Source organism: Coloeus monedula, assembly GCF_965178545.1.
Source record: "Coloeus monedula genome assembly, chromosome: 4".
Lineage (NCBI taxonomy): Eukaryota > Metazoa > Chordata > Aves > Passeriformes > Corvidae > Coloeus > Coloeus monedula.
In genome coordinates, this window is record NC_138784.1 from 20,003,304 (window position 1) to 20,025,700 (window position 22,397).

Here is a 22,397-nt window from a genome sequence, read left to right on the forward strand (position 1 = left end):
CCTGTTTCTAGCATTAAATGGGATCTGATCCACAACGAGTACAGGGTCAGATTTTCCGGCTTTCCCAGCCCCACATGTGACAAGGATAGCATGCAGGCAGGTCCCTGCCTGTGTTCAGCTCCAGCAGCCGCACTGGTGGCGAGGTGCAATTTACAAATATTACCCAGATTAATTCCATGAGCCACCCACATAGAAAACTACCGATGCGGCTGCTAAAAATACACCCTGGATTGCAACAAAGTTGTCAAGAATAAGTAAGAAGCAAAGCGAAGAGGAACAAAACCAAAACAGAGGTAATCACTGTTTAGAAAATAAAGGTTAATACATATAAATACCTCTCTTTACACAATTGTGAAGGATGCCAGGTAGGAGATGCCAAGAAAATCGCTGGAGACACCCATCCTAGGCAAAAATCTACCCACAGCCTGTGATGTCTAGCAGACCCCCTCTTAAAATAGGGTCTCCCCTGGTCCATAGAGCCTGGCTCTATTCTCTGCACAGCAGGAAATGTCACAAGGTGAGTGCACAGGTGATGATTTTGCACAGCAAGGGCAACACTGCCTAGAGGAGGGTCCAGAGAACCAGATTCTTGCCTGGCTCAAGCCATGCACCTCCTGTGAAGCCAATACAGCCACTCCTGATGAAGCCACATCTCTGATGCTCGGTGGCATGGCAGCCACTAGTTTGCCCCAACTCTGGGGCACAGGCCATGTAGGATTACACCTGATGAGGTCTGCTTTGAAACTCAACTCATTTCCTTGTACAGCTCACAAATGAAACTAAGAACCAGGTCAAACATTTAACAGCAGTGTTACTTCTGGTTTGTTTCACTTGTTGTATTTTCATGTCCTTCATTTTACTGCTAAGCTCTCCACCACCCAGAAAAAAAAAAAAAGGATAAGAAAAACTCAGGAGAGGAGAAGACGAGCAAAAACTCCAAATTCTTTAAAACAAATGGGAAAATTCTCCTGGCACAGTGTGTGTGGGAGAGGATTTCACACCAGATATTCACTTATTTATCATGCCTCGCCTATTAATATCAGGTGAGGCACCATTCTGCTTCCCAGAACTGGTATTTAAGCCAGCTGCTCTGCACAAGCACACACCACCCTCACCGGCACATCAAGAATGGTGGGTGACTTTCTGCGTGTGCTCTATGTTATCACTCACTTAAATTTCTACTGGAACCACTTCATAAGGCCTTTGAGGTGTCACATTTCCTCCCAGGGTGCTTTTTCTGTCAAAGAGCCTATGTTCTGAAATCGGTACAGTGGGGATACGGTTTCACCTCCCCTCGCCTGCCTTGTGGTGGTGTCGGTGGGCATGCATGTGTGCCACCCTAGACTGCTCGGTCAAGGGCAGGAGCAGAGCAGCGCCTGCCCGTCGCAGTGCTGCTCCGAGCCCTCGGCTCCTGTGCTCTCCTCAGTGGCCTGACTGTACCTGATGCTCCAGCGCAGGGCTACAGACCGAACTGCTTATGCACATAACGTGAGGCTCGCAGGGGAGAATGGCAGTCCTTGCCTCCTTCCAAGGAGGAAATTGCATCCCCTGCGATAAGTAAGTTTTTATCTATGCACTGCGATATTGCAGGGAATTCGAAGGACCTCTCATGGCAACTAGGAGGCGAAAAACAATCATTAACCCCTCCTCCACCTCCCTCGAAGCCATTCACCAGCAATTTAACCCGCAAGCATACCGCAACACAACACAGATAAAACAATTTCTATCTGCCTTTACGCTATCTCCGGCTCCTGCCATTTGGGATATTCACCTCTAGTTTGAGGCTTAAGACATGCTGCAGAGCCTGGCCGCAGACCCTTCCGTATCTGCTGCGGGGGATCTGTTTCTACGGGTCACTTTCAGGGTATTTTTTCCCATCTGCTTTCTTTTTCCAGTCAGGCAGAGGCAGGGGCGCCGCTGAAGTTAGGATGCTCGAAGGAACCGCTAAACTTCCACCGCACGCTCCGGTGCGGCACCGCCGCCCCCTCCTCAGGAAGAAGCCGGCGCCCTGCTCGCCCCGGCAGTGGCCGAGGCCTCTTCTCCTCTCCTCTTCCCTCCCCTCCCCTCCGCTGCCCTGCCCGGCTCCGGGGAGGCGGCCGTGCCAGCGCTCGCCCACTGCGGCGCGCCGGGAAGGGGAGCGCGGCCGGGCTGACCGCAGGCCCTGCGGCCCCTCCGCCCCCGGCTGCTGCGGACCCGCCGGGCGCCGCCGCTCGCCAAGGGGCCCCGCACCGCCCCGCACCGCCCGCCGGATGCGGCCCGGCGAGGAGCGAACTTCAGAGCAATCGCCGCATGACCCCCCCGGCCGGCGGCGTCCGCCCGGGAGGGGCTGGGCAGGCTCCGCAGCGGGCGGTGCGATGCCGGCCAGGCCTCACCGGCCCGGTCACACCGAGGGGGGGGGCCAGGTCCGGCCCCGGGGGGCCGTCGGGCGGGGGCCGGGCAGGTACGCGCCCGGGCTGCGAGCTCCGCGCCGCGGCGGGGGTCGTCGTCATCGGCGGGCTCCCCCCGCCCGCGGCGGGGCCCCGCTGCCGGGGGAGGCGCCGGGGGCGGCCCAGGCGCGGGGCGGGGAGGGGAGGGGGGGCTTCCCGGCCCGGGGGCCGGGGCCGCTCGGCGGCGCGACGCGGCCGCCAGAGGGCGCCGGCGGCGGGCTGGCCTCGACCGGCACCCCGGGCCCGCCGCGGCCCCTCCGCCGGCACCGGCCCCGACACCGCCGCGTCCCCCCGGCTCCCCGCCGTCCCCGCACTCCGGCGGCCCTGGGCCCGGCCGCGGCGAGCGCGGGGAGGGCCGGCTGTACTCCCTGCGCTAACGAAAATGCTCCTCTTTGTCTGCCCGCCTCCGGCGGGGTCCGAACTCCAAACAGCGGGTGAGCCCAGGGCTGCCCAGAAATAACCCGGCGGGCCACCGGTAACTTTACACCGCCCGCCGAGCGCCCTCCTCGCGGGCGCCGCAGCCCGGGCTCGATTTCCTCCTCAGATAAGTTTTACCGGCCTCACCATGGGGAGGAAAGTACCGTGTGTTCCCGTGCCGCCCCCCCTGCTCCCCTCCGCGCCCGGGTCTCCGCCGCCACGGACCGAGCGGCCCCCGGGCGGGATGGCGCGGCTGCCGGGGGAACGTCCCTCCGCTTTATGTAACGCTCCCCGGGCAGCGCCGAGCCGGGAGGGGTGACGGGGAAGGGCAAATGCGTCGCGAGGGGATTTAAATTAACCCCGATACATCGTTGAATTTTTTTTTTAAACAGACACCCTGGACTACACATTGATCTAACACACACAGCCATACACACACACACACACACACACACACACACACATATAATTATTACGATTTTTTAACCCGAAAGAAACTAAGTTGGGGCACTTGGGCTTCTCGCCGCAGCCCGGGCTGGGCTGATGGAGAAGCCAGAGGAGCTGACAGGAGGCTCCAGCAGCCCCGTCCCCCGCCGCCGCTGCCCGCGGAGTGCCCGCGCCTCGGAAGAGAGGAGCCACGGCGGGGGGAACTCCTGGGAAACCGGCGAACGGAGCGGGGTGGCCGGTCCTGGGAATGCGAACTGCGGCGAGGGGCAGGCAGGCAGCAGGCACACACACACACACACACGGAGGCGCAGGGCAAGCTCCGTCCACCTCATTGTTCTGCTCGGCACCGGCACGGACTTCACCCACCGCCCCCCGCCGGGGACCGAGCGCCCGGGACCGCGGGGCCGGGGCCGGGCAGAACCGGGGGGCGACCCGCGCTACGCCCCGCTCCCGCCGGGCGCCGGGCAGGGCGGGGGTGCTCCGCCGCCTCCCCGCAACATCGCCCGGGGGGACGGCGAACCGCGGGCGGGCGGCCGGGGAACCCCTGCTCCCCTCCTCCCTCCCCCGCTGTGGCCGAGCCAGGGGTGCCGGCGGGGCGGGCCGGGCCGGGGCTTACCTTCGTACATGGGGGCCATCGGTGCAAGGACGCCTGTTATTCATGGCAACGCCGCCACGAACGACGCGAGATCGCAGCCCCCCAAACTCAACACACATCTGCCATCTTGAGCGGGTGTCTCTCGGCGGAGGCGAAGCTGCCGCCTGCCTTCTGCATCGCTGCCCACCTCAGCGCGGGGGGAGCCGGGCACATCCAGCCCCGCTGCCGGCCCTCCGACGCGGCCGGGGCGGGCGGGCGAGCGGGCGGGGGGCGGCGGCGCCGGGCCGGGCCGGGCCGGGCCGGGGCCGGGGCGAGGCGCGGGGCCGGGCAGGGGCGGCGGGCGGCGGGGCCCCCCCGGCTCGGGACGGCGGCGCTGGGGAGGGAGGGAGGGAGGGAGAGAGGGAGGGAGGGAAGGAGAGAGGGAGGGAGGAAAGGAGAGGGAGGGAGGGAAGGAGGGGGGCTGGCGCGGTGCCCCCGCTCTCAGCGCGGCATGGCTGCGTGTGCCGGGGCGCTTGCAAAAGTTGCACTGGGGGTGAGAGAAAGGGAGAGAGAGACGTAGGGAGAGAGAGGGAGACGGAGACCGAGACGGAGAGGAGGAAAAAAAAAAGGAGGAAAAAAAAAAAAAAGCAGCGAAGGGAGTTTGCAAATAATCAAGCGCCGATGGCACCGATCGCGGCTTCCCAGAAGGAGCGGGAGCGAGCGAGAGAAACCCTCTGCTGAGATTATGTGGGATCTTGTTTAACAACACATTTCAATCAGGAGAAAAAAGGAACAGTCAACAGAAGTTGGTGAAACACTTCTGTCTTCCCCCCCTCCTCTTTATAGAAAAGAGAGGAAAGGAAAAAAATAAAAAGGCAGCTGATTGAAGCTTTGCAACTCACTGGCTGTGGGGATCATATAATTTGTGCTCATGTTTTACAATAGCATGGAAAATTCCTACCTCTCCCCCTCTCCCCAAATAAATCTTCTATTCCCTCAAGGCATTTCACAATCTGGTTCACTGACAAAAATTCCAATTTATCTTTTTTTTTTTCTCGTTTAGCTTACTTGCAGTGTAAATATTTAGCGGATGCATTTAAAATAAACATACGTTGTTGCTTTTAGGAGTCAGGTTGTGTTTTTGTTTTGTTTTGTTTTGTTTTTTTTAAAAAAGGAACCACATCAAAGAAGTGTTTACTAACTGAGATTGACAGCCTATTCTCCCCCTCCCTCTCTTCCCCCCCCCCCCCCCGCCCCGTTTTTTTAAATTTTAAATCATCCGTCTCTCCAGTTGAGCTCTTGCTGTAGGAGCACCAACCCGACGAGCATCATTTTTGTCCGTGCATAGAGGAAAGCTGTAGGTGAAGCCACAGGAACCCCCTTTGCCTGACAGGAGCTTTACAAAGGAAGGTCAGTCGCCAGGTACCCATTAGGCAGGCAAAGGAAGCTGAGACTCATGCAAAGCCTCTGGCAAAGGTGGAAGCAAAACCTCGGGCTGTGATCCTGCATTAACAGCCGTCTGGATCTGACTGCCTGGAGCTCCTTACAGATAAGCAATCTGGGACTGGACCAGTGAAGACATAACTCCCTTTGTGCCTGCTGTTACTGCTGATGCCCCAAAACGCTGCCTCTCGCTGCTGCTGGTGCCACCCAGACCTCTCCCACCGCAGCACTTGGTCGCAGCAGGGCTCAACACCCGGCTACTCCCACTGATGCCTCGAGGACGAGGCAAGAGGTAACTTTTCCTTGGGAATTTCAGTGCGAGTCAAGCGCTACAGCCAGCCTGGCCCTTGTCTCGGGGTGCTGCGGGTGCCTACGCTGGCAGATAAAAGCAGGCCAGGGAACAACCCATGCTGACCAGCCGATGGCCATGGCTGCACTGAGGAGGATGTGATCCCCAGGCTCCTGTGGGCCATCTTGTTTGCAAGGTATCTTCAGTGTTTTGCATGATTTTTCTCCCTCCACTGAAAAATGCCTGAAACTACAGGAGAGCTGTCTCACGCCCCATTAGCATTCTGTTTGCAACATGAAGCTGAGGATACATTTTAAATGTGTCGGGGAGTGCCATGCAGGGCTGGTGGAGGTGATTGAGGGCTCAAAAGTGGGCTGGGATGGCACTGGGGGAGTATGTACACCAGAGGGAGCAAAACCTGCTCCCGTCTCATCCCTGCTTCATTTTGAGAGTGATCCTGAGCTCAACCATCACTAAATCTTGGAAAGAAATGGAGCTGCCTCCAGCTGGACCACTGGGGAAGTCCAGGCCAGAGGTGGAGGGCAAGTGTGTGGATGACAGCAGGCACAGAATTTGAACATGCTTCTTGTCCCTCTTTTGTTTAGCTATGGTGACCTGCAGGGTTCAGCTCTAGGCATGAGTCGAAAGCCTCATATTTTACTGAGACGTGTTTCTGGTCATTGTAATTCTGCACTGCTCTCTTCTTTATGATGGAGAACCCTATCTGCTTTCCAAGGCTACTGATGCTTCTGATCCCAGCCTGCCTCCCTGCCCTTGATCAGAGCAGCAGCCATGGAGCCCTGTCTCAGAGAGACAGAAGAGATGTGGAGAAGTGTTGGGGAAGAGCAGAAGACAACAATGGAAGAGCAGGCTGCTACAGGAACCAGCTTCACGTCTTGGCGTTGCATTCTGCTGCAGTGTGGCTCCAGGTTACTCACACCACCCTCACTCTCCTCAGCTGCAGAATGGGGGCAGATGTACCAGTCTCTGCTGTGTGAGACTGCACTGATAGTTTCTTCTCCTTTTGTTTCACCCTGAGCTATCCCATAGCCTGTGGGGTCTGTGTTAACGCCATGTCCATCAAAACTGGCATGACACAGGAGCTTAAAATACAAACCAAACTCACTCCTTGCCAGAAGAAAAGGAGGAAGGGGTCATCAGTGATATCTGCAGGACTCACCATGTGTGGCCTGGGCATGGAAGTGGTGCCTCCTAGCCCTATGGCTGGCATGAAGGGGGACACAGGAACATCTAACCTGCACCTGATATACTTAGGCAAATGCTAAAACTGTTGGCTTCAAAGCACTGGTTATTCTGCTTGTCTTAGGGAAAAGGTGCTGAACTTGATAGACTACTTGGCTGGTCCAGGACATCAATTCCTGAATGTCTCTCAGGTTCAGTATTGCTAAGGACATTACAGACTCTCATCCACCCACAATTTGTCCCAAGATAGGAAAATTAATGGGCATGTTTTTAACAATAAGGACTGTTCTGATCTTACATATTTTTAAATGTTGTTGCCAAATGAGGTGACATTTGGTAAATAAAAACCAGCCCCAATATGTCCTGACCTTGGCCCAGACTGGCTGCCACAATGTGCTGAATAGAGGATGCTGGTGTGGGCATGCAGGGGGAGCAGGGATTTGCCCAGCTGGGCACAGCCTCCCTCCCCAGCTCACACAGGGGCCTCCCCGAGTGTCTCTTTCGGAGAGAACTTAGGGCACATGATTGGAGCTAAGGGGGTACAACTCCTTGCTGTACTTCCCCACTGCTGTGAACAGATGGGGATGCACTCTGGAGATGGCCCAGCTCTGAGCCTACAACCTTATTTCCATTCTCCCCAAAACTGAGCATCCATGCAAGGATGTTACACCCTTGGCCATCTGGGCCCCTGAGCCAAGGCCAAAGATGTGGTGTGAACATACCTGTGGTGTGAACATACCTGTCGGGAGCCAGTCATCAGCAGTGCAGCTGCAACAGCCCTGGGGCAAGGCCATTCTGCTGGAGAGATCATGGTCCACTCTCTGCCTGAGACTGGAGGAGGTGTCACTGAAATTTTGAATCCTGAGATTTTCTAACCTTAACAGATTACTTCTTCTCTCTGTCCCCTTCTCTTGTGAGAGGAAGACAAACCAGCACTGGAGAAGCACCTTTTAATGCCTCATCTTCAGGTTTTTTCATTTCTCCATTTGCCTGTTTGGGTCTCCTATAAACATAGCCGTAGTCTGGGTACAAGTATGATGCTCAGCTGTGTCATGGAGTACCACCAAGGCAGCAGCATCCCCAGCTATGTCCAACGTGGCTGCTGGGTGGCGGTGGCAGACACTAAGCCAAGAAAAGGAGGGTGGCCTTTTCACAGCATTGGGCTGGCACTCAAAGGGGCTCCATTTCTGCTCCACATTTTGGAGCACAAATTTTGGTGGTCTTGGCATGTAACTCACTTCTCCAGAAAGGCACATGCTGTTTCACTGGTGTGTCTCAGGGGCCTGTTGGTAGCAACTGCAGCAGGAGCAGCAGAAGTTGCTGTTTCTTGCTGGAAATTGTGAGAGTTTGGGCTTTTTTGTCTTTTCTGTTAGAAATTACTATAGATTTTGAAAGTCAAGTTTAAGAAGGAAGGCAGATGAGTTTTAAAACATAGTTTTTGGTCATGATTCGCATTTTAGGGGGGTTGTGTGAGTAGACAAAAGATGCCCTTTGGTCTCTCAGAACCAGAAACTCTACGGCACCTTCACCACCTCTTCTCTGGTGCCTCCGCCAAACCCTTGCTGTGCCAAGAGCATGCCAGAAGCATTGCCAGAGGTGCCTGCTGCTGAGATGCAATTTCTTCCTCTTTCCCCAAAAGCTGCAGGGTCTGTGGCTCCCAGCCTTCTTGGCTCAGTGTCCATCCACTGCAATTATTTCTTTGGAGAGACTGAGCCTAAAACTGTACTAATAAAAGTCTGTATGGTACATTAAAAACAACGACAATAACAACACAACAAACCAAAAAAACCCAAAGAAAAAGCAGAAGAGAAAGGCTGTAAGCACACAGGGTGAGCATGTTCCCTTCAGTGACAACCTTTCATACCTGTTTGCGTTCATGGTGGAGCTGGAATGCAGCAAGTTGTTAACAAGGATCAGGCTCCAAATCTTTCACATTAAGCAAAGCAAAATATTTTTTTTAAACACCAGGGGAAGGTCTCCCAGTGAAATACACACAGTTGTTTTCTTTTTAAATGTAAATCAGTGAGGGAATGGACAATTTAATTAAAAGCAAAATTATTAGGTAAGTGCTGAGGGAATCTACATTATTTGCTGGGTACACTCACATATTTTTACTGGTGAATCAATTGCAATTTTTAATTTCTTTCCACCTAATAAGACCAGCTCAGAAGAGTAGCCACTGTGATGTGGAATATTTGGGGAAGGATTTTTCCATGGGTAGCAGAAATGTCTGTTCTGTATGCAAGCTGGGGATGCCGAGGCAGCCTGCTATGGTATGTCCATTACATCTCTGCTAACCACAGAATATTCTGAGTTGGAAGGGACCCACAAGGATCCTCATTAGCAAACACTTGCTATAGGCTGCCTCTGTGGCATCACCTGGAGGAAATCCTGTCCCTTGTGACAGGGATTTTGGGTCACTGCTAGTGACTGAAACACTTGGGCTTACGGCTGGCTGGATGCTAAGTGAAAGGTGCCACATTGTTAACCAACTTTACACCCTGCTGCTGCTCTGTTGCTGGACCCTGCTCCCTTCAGTGTCACCTGTCCCTCCACACACAAGCCTTTTTGCAGGCAGGTGTTTAGTGGAAGCCCCCCTGCCCCTTCCCTCAAGCCCATGTGTCCCTCTTGCGCCTGGCAAATGATACAGACGGACTCCCAAGCACATCAGAAAATAGCCAGTGCACTGGGCTGGGGCAATGCCTGCTTATTTTGTAAGGTTCTGAGGGAAGGCCCTTATCTTTGAACACATATGGAAAATACACTGCATACTTGAGTGGGGTTGGGGACTGATGGCTCTGTCACAGCTGAAGTTCAAAATAAGACCACAAAACCCTACAGCACAATTATCCCATGAACCAGCAAGTGGGACTCTGTAAGAACTCAGGTATTTTTACTCAGTCTGAACATCAGTGCCTTCCTCAATGCAGCTCAAGTGATGTAAATGCCCCTTTCAAGGGGTAACAAATGGATTTACAGTGCAGGCGTACAGAGGGATGACGCTTAATTCCCAATATGAAACCAGATGATGCTGATAAAACCTTAGTGGCTTCAACAGATGTACCCTGATAGAGACAGGAGTGTGGTGATGAGAAACAGGACAGATGTTGTAAAATGCTTTAGGTACCACGGATGGAGGAAAGGTGCGATGAAAGCGCACAGCCTGATCAGTGCCCCAGGGAAGGCAGAGATCTGGGTCACCTCAGCCAGACCTACCACCACATCTGATCACATTCCTGAGCTTGCTTCCCCATCAGGAGTATCACTGAAATAAATGCCCTAAAAATGATGTGGCCTCTCCATTTGAGGGGTTAAACACGATTTCCCATCGTCGAGCTTTTGCAGTTGGCTCAGGTATTGTTGCAGGATCTTGGATCCTTTTCTTATTATTATTAATAAAAGAAACTTTGAAATATATATTAAAAAAGTGCTTATCAGATAATGAAATTCTAGCTGTGGTTGTCTTTCAAACAACCAGGGCCATGATTTAATTGGAAGTAATTATAGTCTTTTCTGAAGTATAATTTTTAGGGTATTTTTTCCCCTGACATTTGCAGTGTGGAAATTAAAAATAAAACGATGTCAGAATCATGAGATTTCAATCTGTCTTCAAACAATAATGTGGGCTAGTGTCAGAGGTTTGTCCTTGGCTGGAAGGAAGAAAAACTCACTGAAGAAAATCCTGGTGAAAATCACCAATAGCACCTACTGGTGCCTTTGCTGTGCTGAGGAATTCCTGAGAGACTCCTGCTTCCCAGAGCTCACTAGAAACCCTCCTACCTCTGCTGCAATGGGAAAGGGCACATCAGTACCTAGCTCCTGAGAGCACCACATTTGTGATGCAGGCTTTGTTAATTATTCCACCGGTAAAGCTGTATTAAAAGATATACTTAGAGCAAAGAAAAAAAAATTCCCATTCTACACAACAAAAATTAAATGTATTCCTCGTATCCTGCTGAAAACAAAGTTAGTTCCATACTTCTTTTTCCCCCAATATTTTTTTTCAAATTTTTGAACAGGAAATTTTTCAAATTATCTCTTTCTAAATTCTACCCTGTTTTCATTTTGCAATTCTTCATCTTCCTTCAGTGTATCCCCTCAACTTTGACTCACACTCTGTGTCTTACTGAAAGTGCCGTTTCCAAAGGAGGGACAGTCTCTGCCAGCATCAACTCAACCTCTTTGGTGGCCAGGGGCATCAGCAGGGCCCCGTGGGCAGAGCCTGAGCTCCTATCAGCCTTTGTGGCTCTACAGGTACTGGTGATGCTGTGATGCCCCTGGACACATATGCAGCTCTAAATACAACCACTCAGAGGACAGTTTGGCTCAGCCTCCTAAATCACATTCTTCAGGCTTCAAATCATTCCTGTAGGGATGTGGATGCGCATGAGAAATCATCTTGCACTCTGAACTCTCTGCTTCTGGATCTGAAATTTTATATCTAATGCCCATTTTAAGTCCATTCCTGAATGTCAGTCAAAGGTAAAGGAAGGAACTATTTCAGATTAAAAGGGCAACACATATAAAAAGAAGAAGTTACCTATGAGGCTATGATTCACTGTATAAAGTGCTGTAGAGGATTGTATGAGGGATGCTCAGTTCTGCAAAGTGTGCTGACTTTTTGATGAGGCATTAGGTGAGGTCCCCTATCATTACAGACTCTATGGAGTTACTAACAGGATGCTTTACAAGCCAAATTCCTACTGGGCAATGCCTGCCTCGCCCACTCGTGTACCCCACCTCACTGCTCAGCTTTATTTATTCCATTTCACTGTTCACCTTAAAAAATCCCATTGTGTGGTCTTTCCAGTGAAGAACATCTATGTTTCATCTCAGACAGGCTTCAGCAACAAGGGAAGGGATTTCTCTACTCTTCAGCCTCTGAAACAGCCTTTTCAAAGAGAGGTATTTTATTATATGGGGGAAAAAATTTATACAGGCTGAGGTAAAGTTTTGGTCAGGCCTTATAAAACAAACTCAGTGACTTTAAAGTAATAAAACTTTCTGTGGTACTTTGCCAGAGCTGATCTTCTATACTATACGTCAGGGATAAGTACGGATGTGCTGACAGAAAAGTAGTGGTTCCAACCCATAGGCTGTGTAGAGCCTCAAGGGATTTTCTGGAAAGCAACTGCTTTTTAAAAGTTAAACATTTTTATCCCCCTTCCCAAAATGGCCATCAGACCAGCAGTGTTTCACAGACAAGCACATGTGTTTACTTCCATGACTTTCATGCTGTCAACAGAAAATATTTGAAATTGCAGGCAAAGTTTCCAAGAAAGCAGAGATGGAGATTTTCTTTGCTTTAAATTTCTGAGGACCTTCCAGCAGTCCTTCTCCTGTCTTTGCACCACTCTCTTGCTCAGCTGGCAGCCTGGAGATCTGAGCCCATGACTTGGGCATGGATCTGTCTGGGGACTCTCGTGCGTTTAGGTGCTGTGGGCCAAGGAGTACCTTTAGTACATGCAGTGCCAGCTACAACACAGTGCTAAGCTTGGAGGGACCTTTCTGGACAGGGGTGGAAAACCCTTCTAATATTTACACTTATTTGGCTATGCAGTGGATATTATCTCTTTTTCCAGCCCAGATCTCTATGACAGCCAAACCTGGCCATGATGTTTGTCACTGTTAATGCTGTACCAATAGCTAAGCTATTGGTGAAAGGTTGACACAAAAGCATTGTGCCTTGCTGATTAGTCACAGCCTGTAACTATCACAGCTTTAAAAATTGTGATCATGAGGCCTTGTCTTGCGACCCTGCTGCCCACCCACTTTCACACAGAGAGAGACGAATAAATATTTACTACTTCTCAAAATAACACCCAGCCACACTCACCCTTACTGCTGCAGAGTAGTTCATCTAATTGAAATAAGAACATAAGTAAATTGTTTGTCAAGGCAGTTTATTAGGAAAAGATTGCTGTGTCAGGAGCTCCCTCACTGCGAGAGATGCTGCGTTGTCTCTCTTAATATTTAATGCAATTTTAATAATATTTCCCAGTTAGGGGTGCAGGCTGATGTTATAGACTAAAGCCTGCCAAAGTGGGGAGGAATAAAAGCTTGAGGTCAGCCTCATTCAATTGACTTTTCCACCTGGAGGCTGGGCAAAGAGCAATGCTGCACTTTTTCCAAGGGACTCAGCCACTCCCAGGTACTTCTCTCATCAGCAGCTTTATCTCTTATTTGTGGATTTTGCCTTTCACTCACTCAGAATGACACTTTAAAAGGTGAGGGCCATATCCTGAGGAGGTAGTTATGAGAAACCCACCTTTCTTCCTTTGACAAACCCATTTCTCTTTGCGATGTTGTTCTGCTTGGGCTCATTAATCAGACAGTACTATAAACTACTGAATTTCTCCCAAGCTTGTGATTGCATCTGCAGCTACAGCACTCCTAACTGTCAGTGGCAAGTCTTGTTTTGGAAACCTCTGGGTTAAAATCAGAAGTGTTTTAGCTCAAGGAGTGGGGATATTCAGCTTAAGTATCAAAGGTCCCTGCTAGTAAAGTGTCCCCCGATGCTGCCTTGGTGTCACCCTCCAGTCCTCACAGACCTGTCTTGACTGCAAAGCTGCTGCACTGCTGGTGCCCCAGTCCCCATGCCATTCCTCCAGATGTCTTCTGGCAGCAATGCCCAGCTCAGGCTCTTCCTTGTTGTGAAAGACTCCTGACTGAAGGACCATGGAGTCAGAGCCTTTTGAAGCTTCTGCATAATAAGCTGTATTCTTTTCCCAAACATCACTAGACAGTTCAATAATAATTACATGAACTTTGTAATCGGCCAAACCAGCATAGCCATCTACCTGACCTACACGTAGCATTTGTGAGCAATTTTACATAAAGGGCAGGTACTTTTGTCCTTAGTGCATGGCCTTGTGCACAAACAGCTATAGAAGGAGGGCCCAATTATAAATAAACCGTCCTTAGTTGTCACTTTGCTGTCTCTGACTTCCCACGCATTCAAATGGTGAGACTGATTCATTTAATCTTACTCTAAAGCAACAAGCCACAGAGTCAGTTTCCTGACAGTTGCTTAAAAAAGTGTAGCTGAATTCTCTTGAATTGTCTTCCCTTGTATTATATTTAGACATTGTGATTAGAGTATCTGTCATGATATGCTTTTACTTTAAGGCAGAAGTTCAAGCCTCTTTCTGAAAGCAAACAGAGATGCTCCTGGGAGCTAAAGGGGCACGAGTGCTGGAGTTCGGCACTTAGGAGCAGAGATCTTCAGCACCACTTGTGCTGCTGGCTCCCCTGCACAGCCATCCTTATGAAAACCTGAGTTTCCATATAAGTGCAACATTACTTACCATAATGAGACTACTGGGAAGGGTGGAGTCAGCGAAAGACTTAGCGGCTGTTTCCAAGGGTTTTAGAAATATCAGCCGAGCAATTCTTACGATCTTCCCTTCTCCCTTCCTTCCCTCTTCTCCCCCCCCAAATCTTGTCAAAGGCTTGGATGCAAAATCTGGACACTCTTGTCTTATGAACATGGCTTTTATATGTTTGTGTCATTGCAAAGCAGATTGTAATGACTACACTTCATGCATTTTACCCTAATTAAGTCAGTGGAGGTTTCAACGCAGACACAAACTCGACGTGCAGCTCTGCCCTTGACAATTGCCTACCAAAGTGAATACCTGAAAGCTCTTGTTTTGCTAAATATGCTATTTAATATTTTGTAATGCTCGGGTAAATACAGTCAGTGAATGTAGAGTCTTCCACGTTTCTGTAGTATTGTGGAGGGGGTTATTACAGCTATGCTGAAGGAGGTTTCCTTGTTCCATGCTTTGGCAGAGCACTTGTCAAATACTGAACTGCAGGTTCCAGTCCTGCTGACCACCGTCGGTGATGAGGAGACCTCCAGACTCCAGCAGACTTTCAGCCACTTCTCTGCTGGCAGGAGCTCTCCAGCAGCCTGGCAGATGTGACCAGAATCTGGCAGACAGGACGAAGTGAAAGACTCGCTGGGCTCTAAGGTACAAGGGGGGATGGGAAGGGCTCTTTTGTAGAGAGGGAACAGCAGAGAGCAAATGCCATGCTTCTGTTGTGTTTTTTTAACCTGAAATAAATAGAGCTGTGGAATTTAACACACTGAACTGAAAGGTGAGTTTCTCCCATGTGCCATGTATAGGATGCCTGTCCTCCTCTAGCTTGTAAATCTATTATTGCTTCCACATACCCTCATAGAAACTTGTGCTTTAGGTTTAGTGTGTAGAAAACTTTAGGTCCTAGGTCCACATCCAAGTGTTTGTCTAAATGTGATTGGATTACCATTCCTTTAAGATTGGTCATATTCCTTTTCCCTCAGATAAAAATGTCATGCTAGAAGTTTACCACCATCCCTGTGTCTCTAGAGAGAATCTTGGAGACTTGAAGGTGACTTTTCTGAAAAATGGTCTCAATATAATTCCAAAAATACTTTATAATTTGGAACCTGCTCCTCAACCTCCAGCAGAGATCAAAGAGATCCCAGAAAAAAAATTAAGCACCATGCATTCCTAGGAGCTGAGCCTTTGGCTGTAGTGAATCAATCAACTACCCTTTTATCAGCCAGGTATAAACTGACTTAGGGCATTTTGGAGCCAAAGGCTACTAGTACAAGGCTGCTGGTTTAGGCTTTGTTTTCATTAAAAACGTTTGACTCCAAAGGAAGGTCTTTGTTTTCAGATTTTTTAAAATCTTCTTGTTATGTTCACCTTCAAGCTTGCTCAGCCAGTTGGGGTACGCAGAACGTGTTCTTGCTTCCTAGATCGTCTTCCTAGATCATCAAGATCGTCTGTTGAGGGTATGTATGGGGTGCTAATTACTATCTGTCATTGGTATTTATGGGGTTCCAATCGCTACAGTACCATAGTGCCAGGTACAGTATTGAGATAAGCAGATAAGTTATTGAACCTGGACTCTGGTCTTCCCACCCTGGTGCTTGGCCCCTTTGACTTGGAGACTTTGTCCTCTCACTCTTGCTCAGATGCAGGGCACCTGAGAAAAAGTGAGGTTTGTGCTTTGCTGTGAAACAGCCCCGGCCTGTGAGCTCAGCCAGGCTGTACCTGGTGCCCATGGCTCCATCTGGGATCATATCCTGCTTCTGTCCCTCATGCTGGTGTGTGACCCAAGGCACCAGTGGCACCAGGAGCAGAGCCCACAGAGCCCACACCCTGCACGCTGGCTGCTGCTGAACTCTTTTCCATAGAACTTTTTCCAAAATCCAGCTAACTGCGGCAACTGGGAAAGCTGAAATCAATTGAGGTGCTGCTTCCCAGCCTGTGAAGGGTCACAGAAGGTGTCCCAGTCAGACAGCATGGAAAGCTTTGATCTCTTTGGACAAGGAACTGCCGTGAAGCAGACAGCTGCTGGAGCCTGGCTGGCATTAATATGAAGAATTTCTTCTGGCTACTGGTACTAAAGAGAAAGTTTGCTTCTCAGACAAACTCAACCCTTTGACCAACTTGACCACAGCTGCGGCCAGAGACTCAGTCTCAGCCTGATTCTGAGAAAAACACATGCCTGGAACTCCATTTCTACCACTACAGAGAAATTAATATGAACCCACAAGAAGGTGGAGATGAGATGAAAAAATGCAGGTCACAGTAGCAGCTAGTTCCTAAGTGGGACAGGCATAAATTTCTTTAATGTGGATATAGAAGGGGACTTATTTTGTTTCTATTATTACTTGATTGTGGGAGGCTAAAGGAAAATTTTCTCACAACCTCAAGAAAGAAGTGTTCAAAACAAGTTTTTAAAATGTGAAAATTAAAACAAAAAATTAGGAAGGAAACTGTAATGGAGGATCTGTGTAAAATTTTTTCCCCCTTCTTTTTGATCAGCTCTGATGGTTCTAATTGATGTTCAAGGAGAAAGCTTGATGATTTAGAGATGAAGAAGAAAGGAATCACACCCTTGGTAAGCCCTGCCTATGGGATGGCAACCCCGGGACATGCTGAAACTGTTTAAATAAGGAATGTGCCATGAGCCAACATTTATCTCCTGCTTACCCTTACAGCTATTTTCTTACCCTCAAATTTTCAGGAATGAGGAGCTATAAGGATCAGTAATTATGCTGAGACTTTTCCTTTATGTATCACTGCTCACTCAAGAATTTCAGCCCATTACACAAATAGCAGTGACGTACTAGGCAGGGTCCCTTTGAAGCACAAAGTGCCATTGCTGCCAGCTTGGTTTCCTCAGCAGAAGAGTGGTGGCAGAAGGAGAAGAAGGGATGGAGGCTGCAATGCTGGGATGCCCTCACCTTCCTCGCCCTCCCAAGTCACTCGTGCCCTTCCTGCTTTGCCCCCATGGGGGTTTCTGGCCTCACAGCCCACCTGAGGCCAGGCTCTTTTGGGATGATAAAGCATTTCCAGATGCTTAGGTGCACCAGGCAAACAGGGAATGGGCACCCAGTACCCAGTGCTCAGTGCCCAGGGCCAAACAAGGGAGCGATCCTACTCCTTAATTGCCGAGAGCTGCTCCATGACGCCAGAAGGTTCACAGAGAGCAAGCAGGGCTGGAGTCAGGTTACACTGACTCCCAAGGACCAGGCAGCGGCTTCCCAGGGAAAATACATGCCCAGGTAAATAAAGAGGGAAATAATCATAAATAAGTAATTACCTGAGCAGAAGTACAAGTGGGAAGCTGAAAGACTGAAAGAAAAGAGAAGTGCATGAGCTTTTTTGTAGATGCAGAGGCTTGCATTTTACAGCTAAAGAAATAGAGGAAGAAATTTAAATACATATTTAGGGGAAAAAATTCCAATGGGAAATGTGAAAAGAACCACTTTTATGAGGAAGCCTCTGAAGAGACAAAGCTATAAATGTACAATTCCAAATATCAACCATTTCTTCTTCAACAGAAAAAAACCTCAAATAATTCATTCTGTACAGAGTTGAAGCAAACTTTTGGAAAAGCACCTGGGAACAGTGCTGGGAATTGCCCATCTAGTGATTTTTGCTCCTGTCACTGGGCAGTGTAAGTGAAGTGCAATTTATTCCAAGAAACTTTGCATTCCTTTTTTCTCACCACTGTCTTGCTTATGGTCAGGTATATTTATAGAGACCTGCTCAAAGACCTGAGATGCACTGCCATCAGTCTCCCAGCACCATCCACTCAGCGGTCAGTGGAAGGATAAGACTCCTATCCAGGGAAATACCCTTTCCCATACAATCACAGAATGCTTTGTGTTGGACGGCACCTTTAAACATCATCTCCCCTTCCACAGACAGGGACATTTTCATCTAGATCAGGTTGCTCAGAGGCCTGTCCAACCTAACGTTGAATGTTTCCAGGAATGGGGCCTCTCTGGGCAACCTGTGCCAGTGTTTCACCACCTTCATTGTAAAAAATTTCTTCCGTTTATCAAGTCTGAATCTATACCCTTTTAGTTTAAAACCCTTGCCCCTTGTCCTGTTGCTACTGTCCCTACTAAAAAGTCAGTCTCCATCATTCTTACAAGCCCTCTTCAGGAAGGCCACTATAAGGTCTCCCAGCAGTTTTCTCTTATCCAGTTGAACAACCCCAACTTTCTCAGTCTTTCCTAATAGGAGAGGTGCTACAGCCCTCTAATCATCTTCAGATTAAGCAGAAAATGGCTTATCAGGGAGGCAGGATCTCAATTAGAGAGCTCCAGACTGAAAACCCAGTCTTTAACTTTCTCTGAAAGACAAGATGGAAAACAGATCTAAATATGCTTTCATTGCTCAACCACCACAAGGTACCTTGTGTACCCTGCTCTCTCATGTTTCTGGATGAAAGAAAATTCAGGGGCAATTTATCACCAAATTAAGGTTGCCGCTATCAAAATCATTCTGGATCCCAAAGAGCCAAATAAATTTTATTGTACTTCTAGAAATGTATTTTGGGGAATGATAAGGAGCCTGGGCCAGCTGCTGCTCACTTGGGGATGGCTGAACGAGGGCTGGGTGGGGTCACTGCAGTGCCATGAACTGAGCTGGAGATGGAGGGGCTGGTGCTTGGAGACTACATTACATTCCTCAGCTTGGGATAATCCAGAGTGCCCAGAGACAGGGCAGCCAGGTACGTGCTGCCTTTTTTTCCAGCCTGTCTAGGAGGTAACTGGAGTGATACTGTAGGGAAAAGATTCAGGCAATGTGATTGGGAAAAAAAAAAAAAAAGGAAATAAAGTTCCTTTATGATTTCTCTATGATTTTGTGGCTCTCAGAGCACGCTGGGTGGTGGGACTGGAAGTGTGGAAGCTCAGCATACAGACAGACTTTATTAGCCTGATAAACTAGAAAGACTGGTGTGTTTTGGCACTCCATCAGTGTAACTGGCCTTTGGTGAGACAGTGTCTTTGGCCAATGCTATTTCCAGGGAGGATTTCTCTATCCTTATGTATACCTTGCCTATTGGGCACATGAGAGCTGTGCTATTTAACCCCTCCTTCCCCTTGTTTATATTCCCCATTTCCACACAATCCATAGGCAATGTTCTATAGCATTACTTCCCTCCCCCAAACTTTCCCTATTTCAGTTGGTGTCACCACAAAGGAATAGATTATTACTGACACTGATCCCAATTTAATCCTTCCAATAATCTGATTTTTCCAAGCCTATTTATATCCTTGAAATGACAGTAGGGTTTAAAGTGATACAAATACCTGAGCCTAAGCGCTAGTACTATCCACACCAGTCTGTTCCAGTTTTGACCCTTCAGAATAAACTGTAACCCCAAATATTATTTGATAAATCCCTTCCCAAGTGTTTGTAGTGCTAGACTGGTCCTTGGTTCCTCTTTTTGACTAGCTTTTTCACATTACAGGTTTATTCTTCATTACACTGGTATCAAGCTGAAGTCCCAGAATAAGTTTTAAAGCTCATATAAATGTAGAATTTCTTTTCCCTTTGTGGATTTTAATAACTTTCTGGTGTCTGGAAATGATCTAGAAGTAAAGCTTTCATAGCAGTGTAAGAAGTATAAATCCATTCTAGTTTGTTATTTCATCCAGCAACTTGAGAACTTTTTTTATTTTCCTGGGCTTTAAGGTGATCAGCCAATGTTTTCTCCCATCCCCAATCTCCTTAAGAAGCTTATTAATGTTTTACATTGAAAATAAAGACAAACCAATCTGAGAACAAAGCCATCCTTAGGGCTGCATACTGTAAATGTGCTTGCTGGACTACTTCCACTATTTGTAACCAATTCATTTTCATATTGCTCCTGCTTCTTGCTAGATCTGCAGAACTTCAGTTCACACGTAGCCAAGGAGTAGTTACACCAGCAGTCAGCAGGTTTTTGTTCTTTTTTTCCCCCCACTCTTATAATTCAATGCAATGACTTGTTTATATAACCGGATCCTGTTGTTTCTCCAAAAGGGACTTGGCTATTTCACTTGAGCGACAACACCCGTCGTAGGTGATGGTCTGTTTTTTCCAAAGCAAAGGCCTCAGTTTTCAGCAGAATTTACATTCCAGTAATAAATATTTAAAGGAATTATAATGGAACTGAAGCAAAGAATGTCCCTCTGAAGCACACACACACAGACACACACACACACACACACGTATATACACACACACACACACACAAATACATGCACACTCACAGTCACTTAGTCTGGGGTCCCTCTGGTGCAGATGGCGCCTCTGTTCAAACCCTGAGATATTTTGCTTTTTCCATTAGGAAACTTGGCCACCTTGGATTTTTAATACCCCATAAAAACCTTACAAAATATTATTCCTTACTGTCCATGTAGCAGATCACTCAAACATCTATATCAAAGGCATTTTCTGCAGCAGGATCTCTTTCTGCCCCTAAAAAAATGTAAACAAGAGTACAATCCATGCTGATTTCTTGGTGACCTTTCTCAGGTATGAGCTTTAGGATATTCAATCATCTCTATTTTATTCTATAATAGACTAAAATAAATTACACCAGAATGGCAGTTTTGGAACATACCAGGGCTAAACAACTACCTCTTGGCTTCTAATGTGTAGATTATTATAAAGCAAATGAGACACTGATGTACCTTTCCATTTACAAAGCTTGGACTTTCCCCTATGGGCGTAACACTAGGTGATGTCTTAATTAATGATGATGATGATCATATATGTGACATAAACAAAAGAGCTGCTTTTTAACAATAATAAAAAAAAGAACAAAATATTCCAACTCTTTTGAGAAGAACTGATGAATGAACTGATTCCAAAAAGTAGAATAATGAAAACCAAAAGGTAAAAGCAGGAAGAATGCAACATAAATATTGGAGTTACCTGCAAATGTAACCTTTGCCAACCAGAAAATATTTATTCTGTATATTTTACTGTATCCTTGTCTCTTCCTGTGCACTGTATGATGCCCACATTAGCAGCACTACATCTGCATTAAACTGCCTGATTATAATGCTCACTGAGCACTGCCCACCCATCAGAGCCTGCTTGTCCTTTCTCAAGCCAGTGCACGTGCAATATTCATAAAATGACACATGGGTCACCCACTTTGTCCACATTTACTACATATATATGTTTCACTATCTATGGAAAAAATAAGCATTGAGTCTTAACAATAAGTGCACAGAAGGGCAGCTTTGCTGTGAGGAGGCCTGCAACCTGCAGAGGAGTTACCTGTGCAGAACTGACCCTCTGACACAGCATGCTGAGCTGGACTCTGACATGTCCCTCTTCAAACTGGCAGATGAAAATGCAGTGGCCAGTGTTCCTCTTGTTCTCACCCCTGTGTGACCTGCATCTGCAGGAATCTTGGAATGGGAACAACACACTGATGGGTACTTATCAAGGGACAACCATGATTATCTCTGACTTTGAAAGATTGAAACATATAGGATGTGTGGGAGCTGCAGAAGGACCTGTGTCTGACAATCTCACCAAAAAAGCAAATTGAAGGAATGAAGAAATGGGTGCTAGGGGTACTGGGAATTGGTCTTGGCTCTAAGGGTAGCTGGAGGGTTACATGGGGTTTTTCCATTCATTCCTGTGTCCAGGGCTAAGCAGCAAAACAGTACCTCTCCATTTCCCCCTATCTCTGTTTTTTCACCTTTGGAATCTGGTTATTCTTAGCTCACTAGGTTTAATTTGCTGACCTGATGTGAACATACCATCTTCCATGTTGATCCTGGCTTAAACTCAACAGAAACGGAAGTAAGAGGGGAAAATAACCCTTCTGACAGCTAGAGACAATGACACTGAACCAGTTCAGGAGAAATGGAAGGCGGTCACAGGTATGTAGAAGGTCTCTGTCTACTCAAGGAAGTCCACGCTTTAGAAGCGAAAGAGTTTGTTGACATGAGCATGGACATGCAGACACCAGTGGAGATGTAGGGATAGATGCTTTTATACTCATCAGCCCTCATTGCTGTATTCAGCTTTCTGCAGGCATCACTGCAGGGGAGGCAGCCCTGGCAGAAGCTTACCTTCATCGAGAGAGACCTTTGGGATCGATCCGCTGGCCAGGAGAGGGAACGAGAAACCTGCTGCAGGAAAGGGGAGACCGTCTAGTTCAGGAGAAGCTTCTGGGAGAGGGGCAGGTGTGGATTGAGGCAGGAGGGCCTCCCGCTCCTGTCGCTCACCCTTCCCATGCCAGCCCTGCTCCATCTGCTGGCAAGAACAATGCGGAGCCGCTGCCGTTTGCC

The 22,397-nt window shown here is 48.4% G+C and overlaps 1 protein-coding gene across 2 annotated transcripts in view; it reads right to left on the reverse strand.

The window, feature by feature from the left end:
• Positions 1 to 4,193, reverse strand: part of HIPK2 (homeodomain interacting protein kinase 2) — a 138,710-nt gene extending 134,517 nt beyond the window's left edge. The window contains exon 1 of one of the 2 annotated variants that reach the window (XM_082280218.1): positions 3,907 to 4,193. In XM_082280218.1, coding sequence (XP_082136344.1) covers positions 3,907 to 3,925 — 19 coding nt within the window. In that variant the 5' untranslated portion in view covers positions 3,926 to 4,193. The remainder of the gene's footprint in view (positions 1 to 3,906) is intronic. The other variant, XM_082280216.1, reaches the window with a different exon arrangement.
• Positions 4,194 to 22,397: the final 18,204 nt, after the last annotated feature.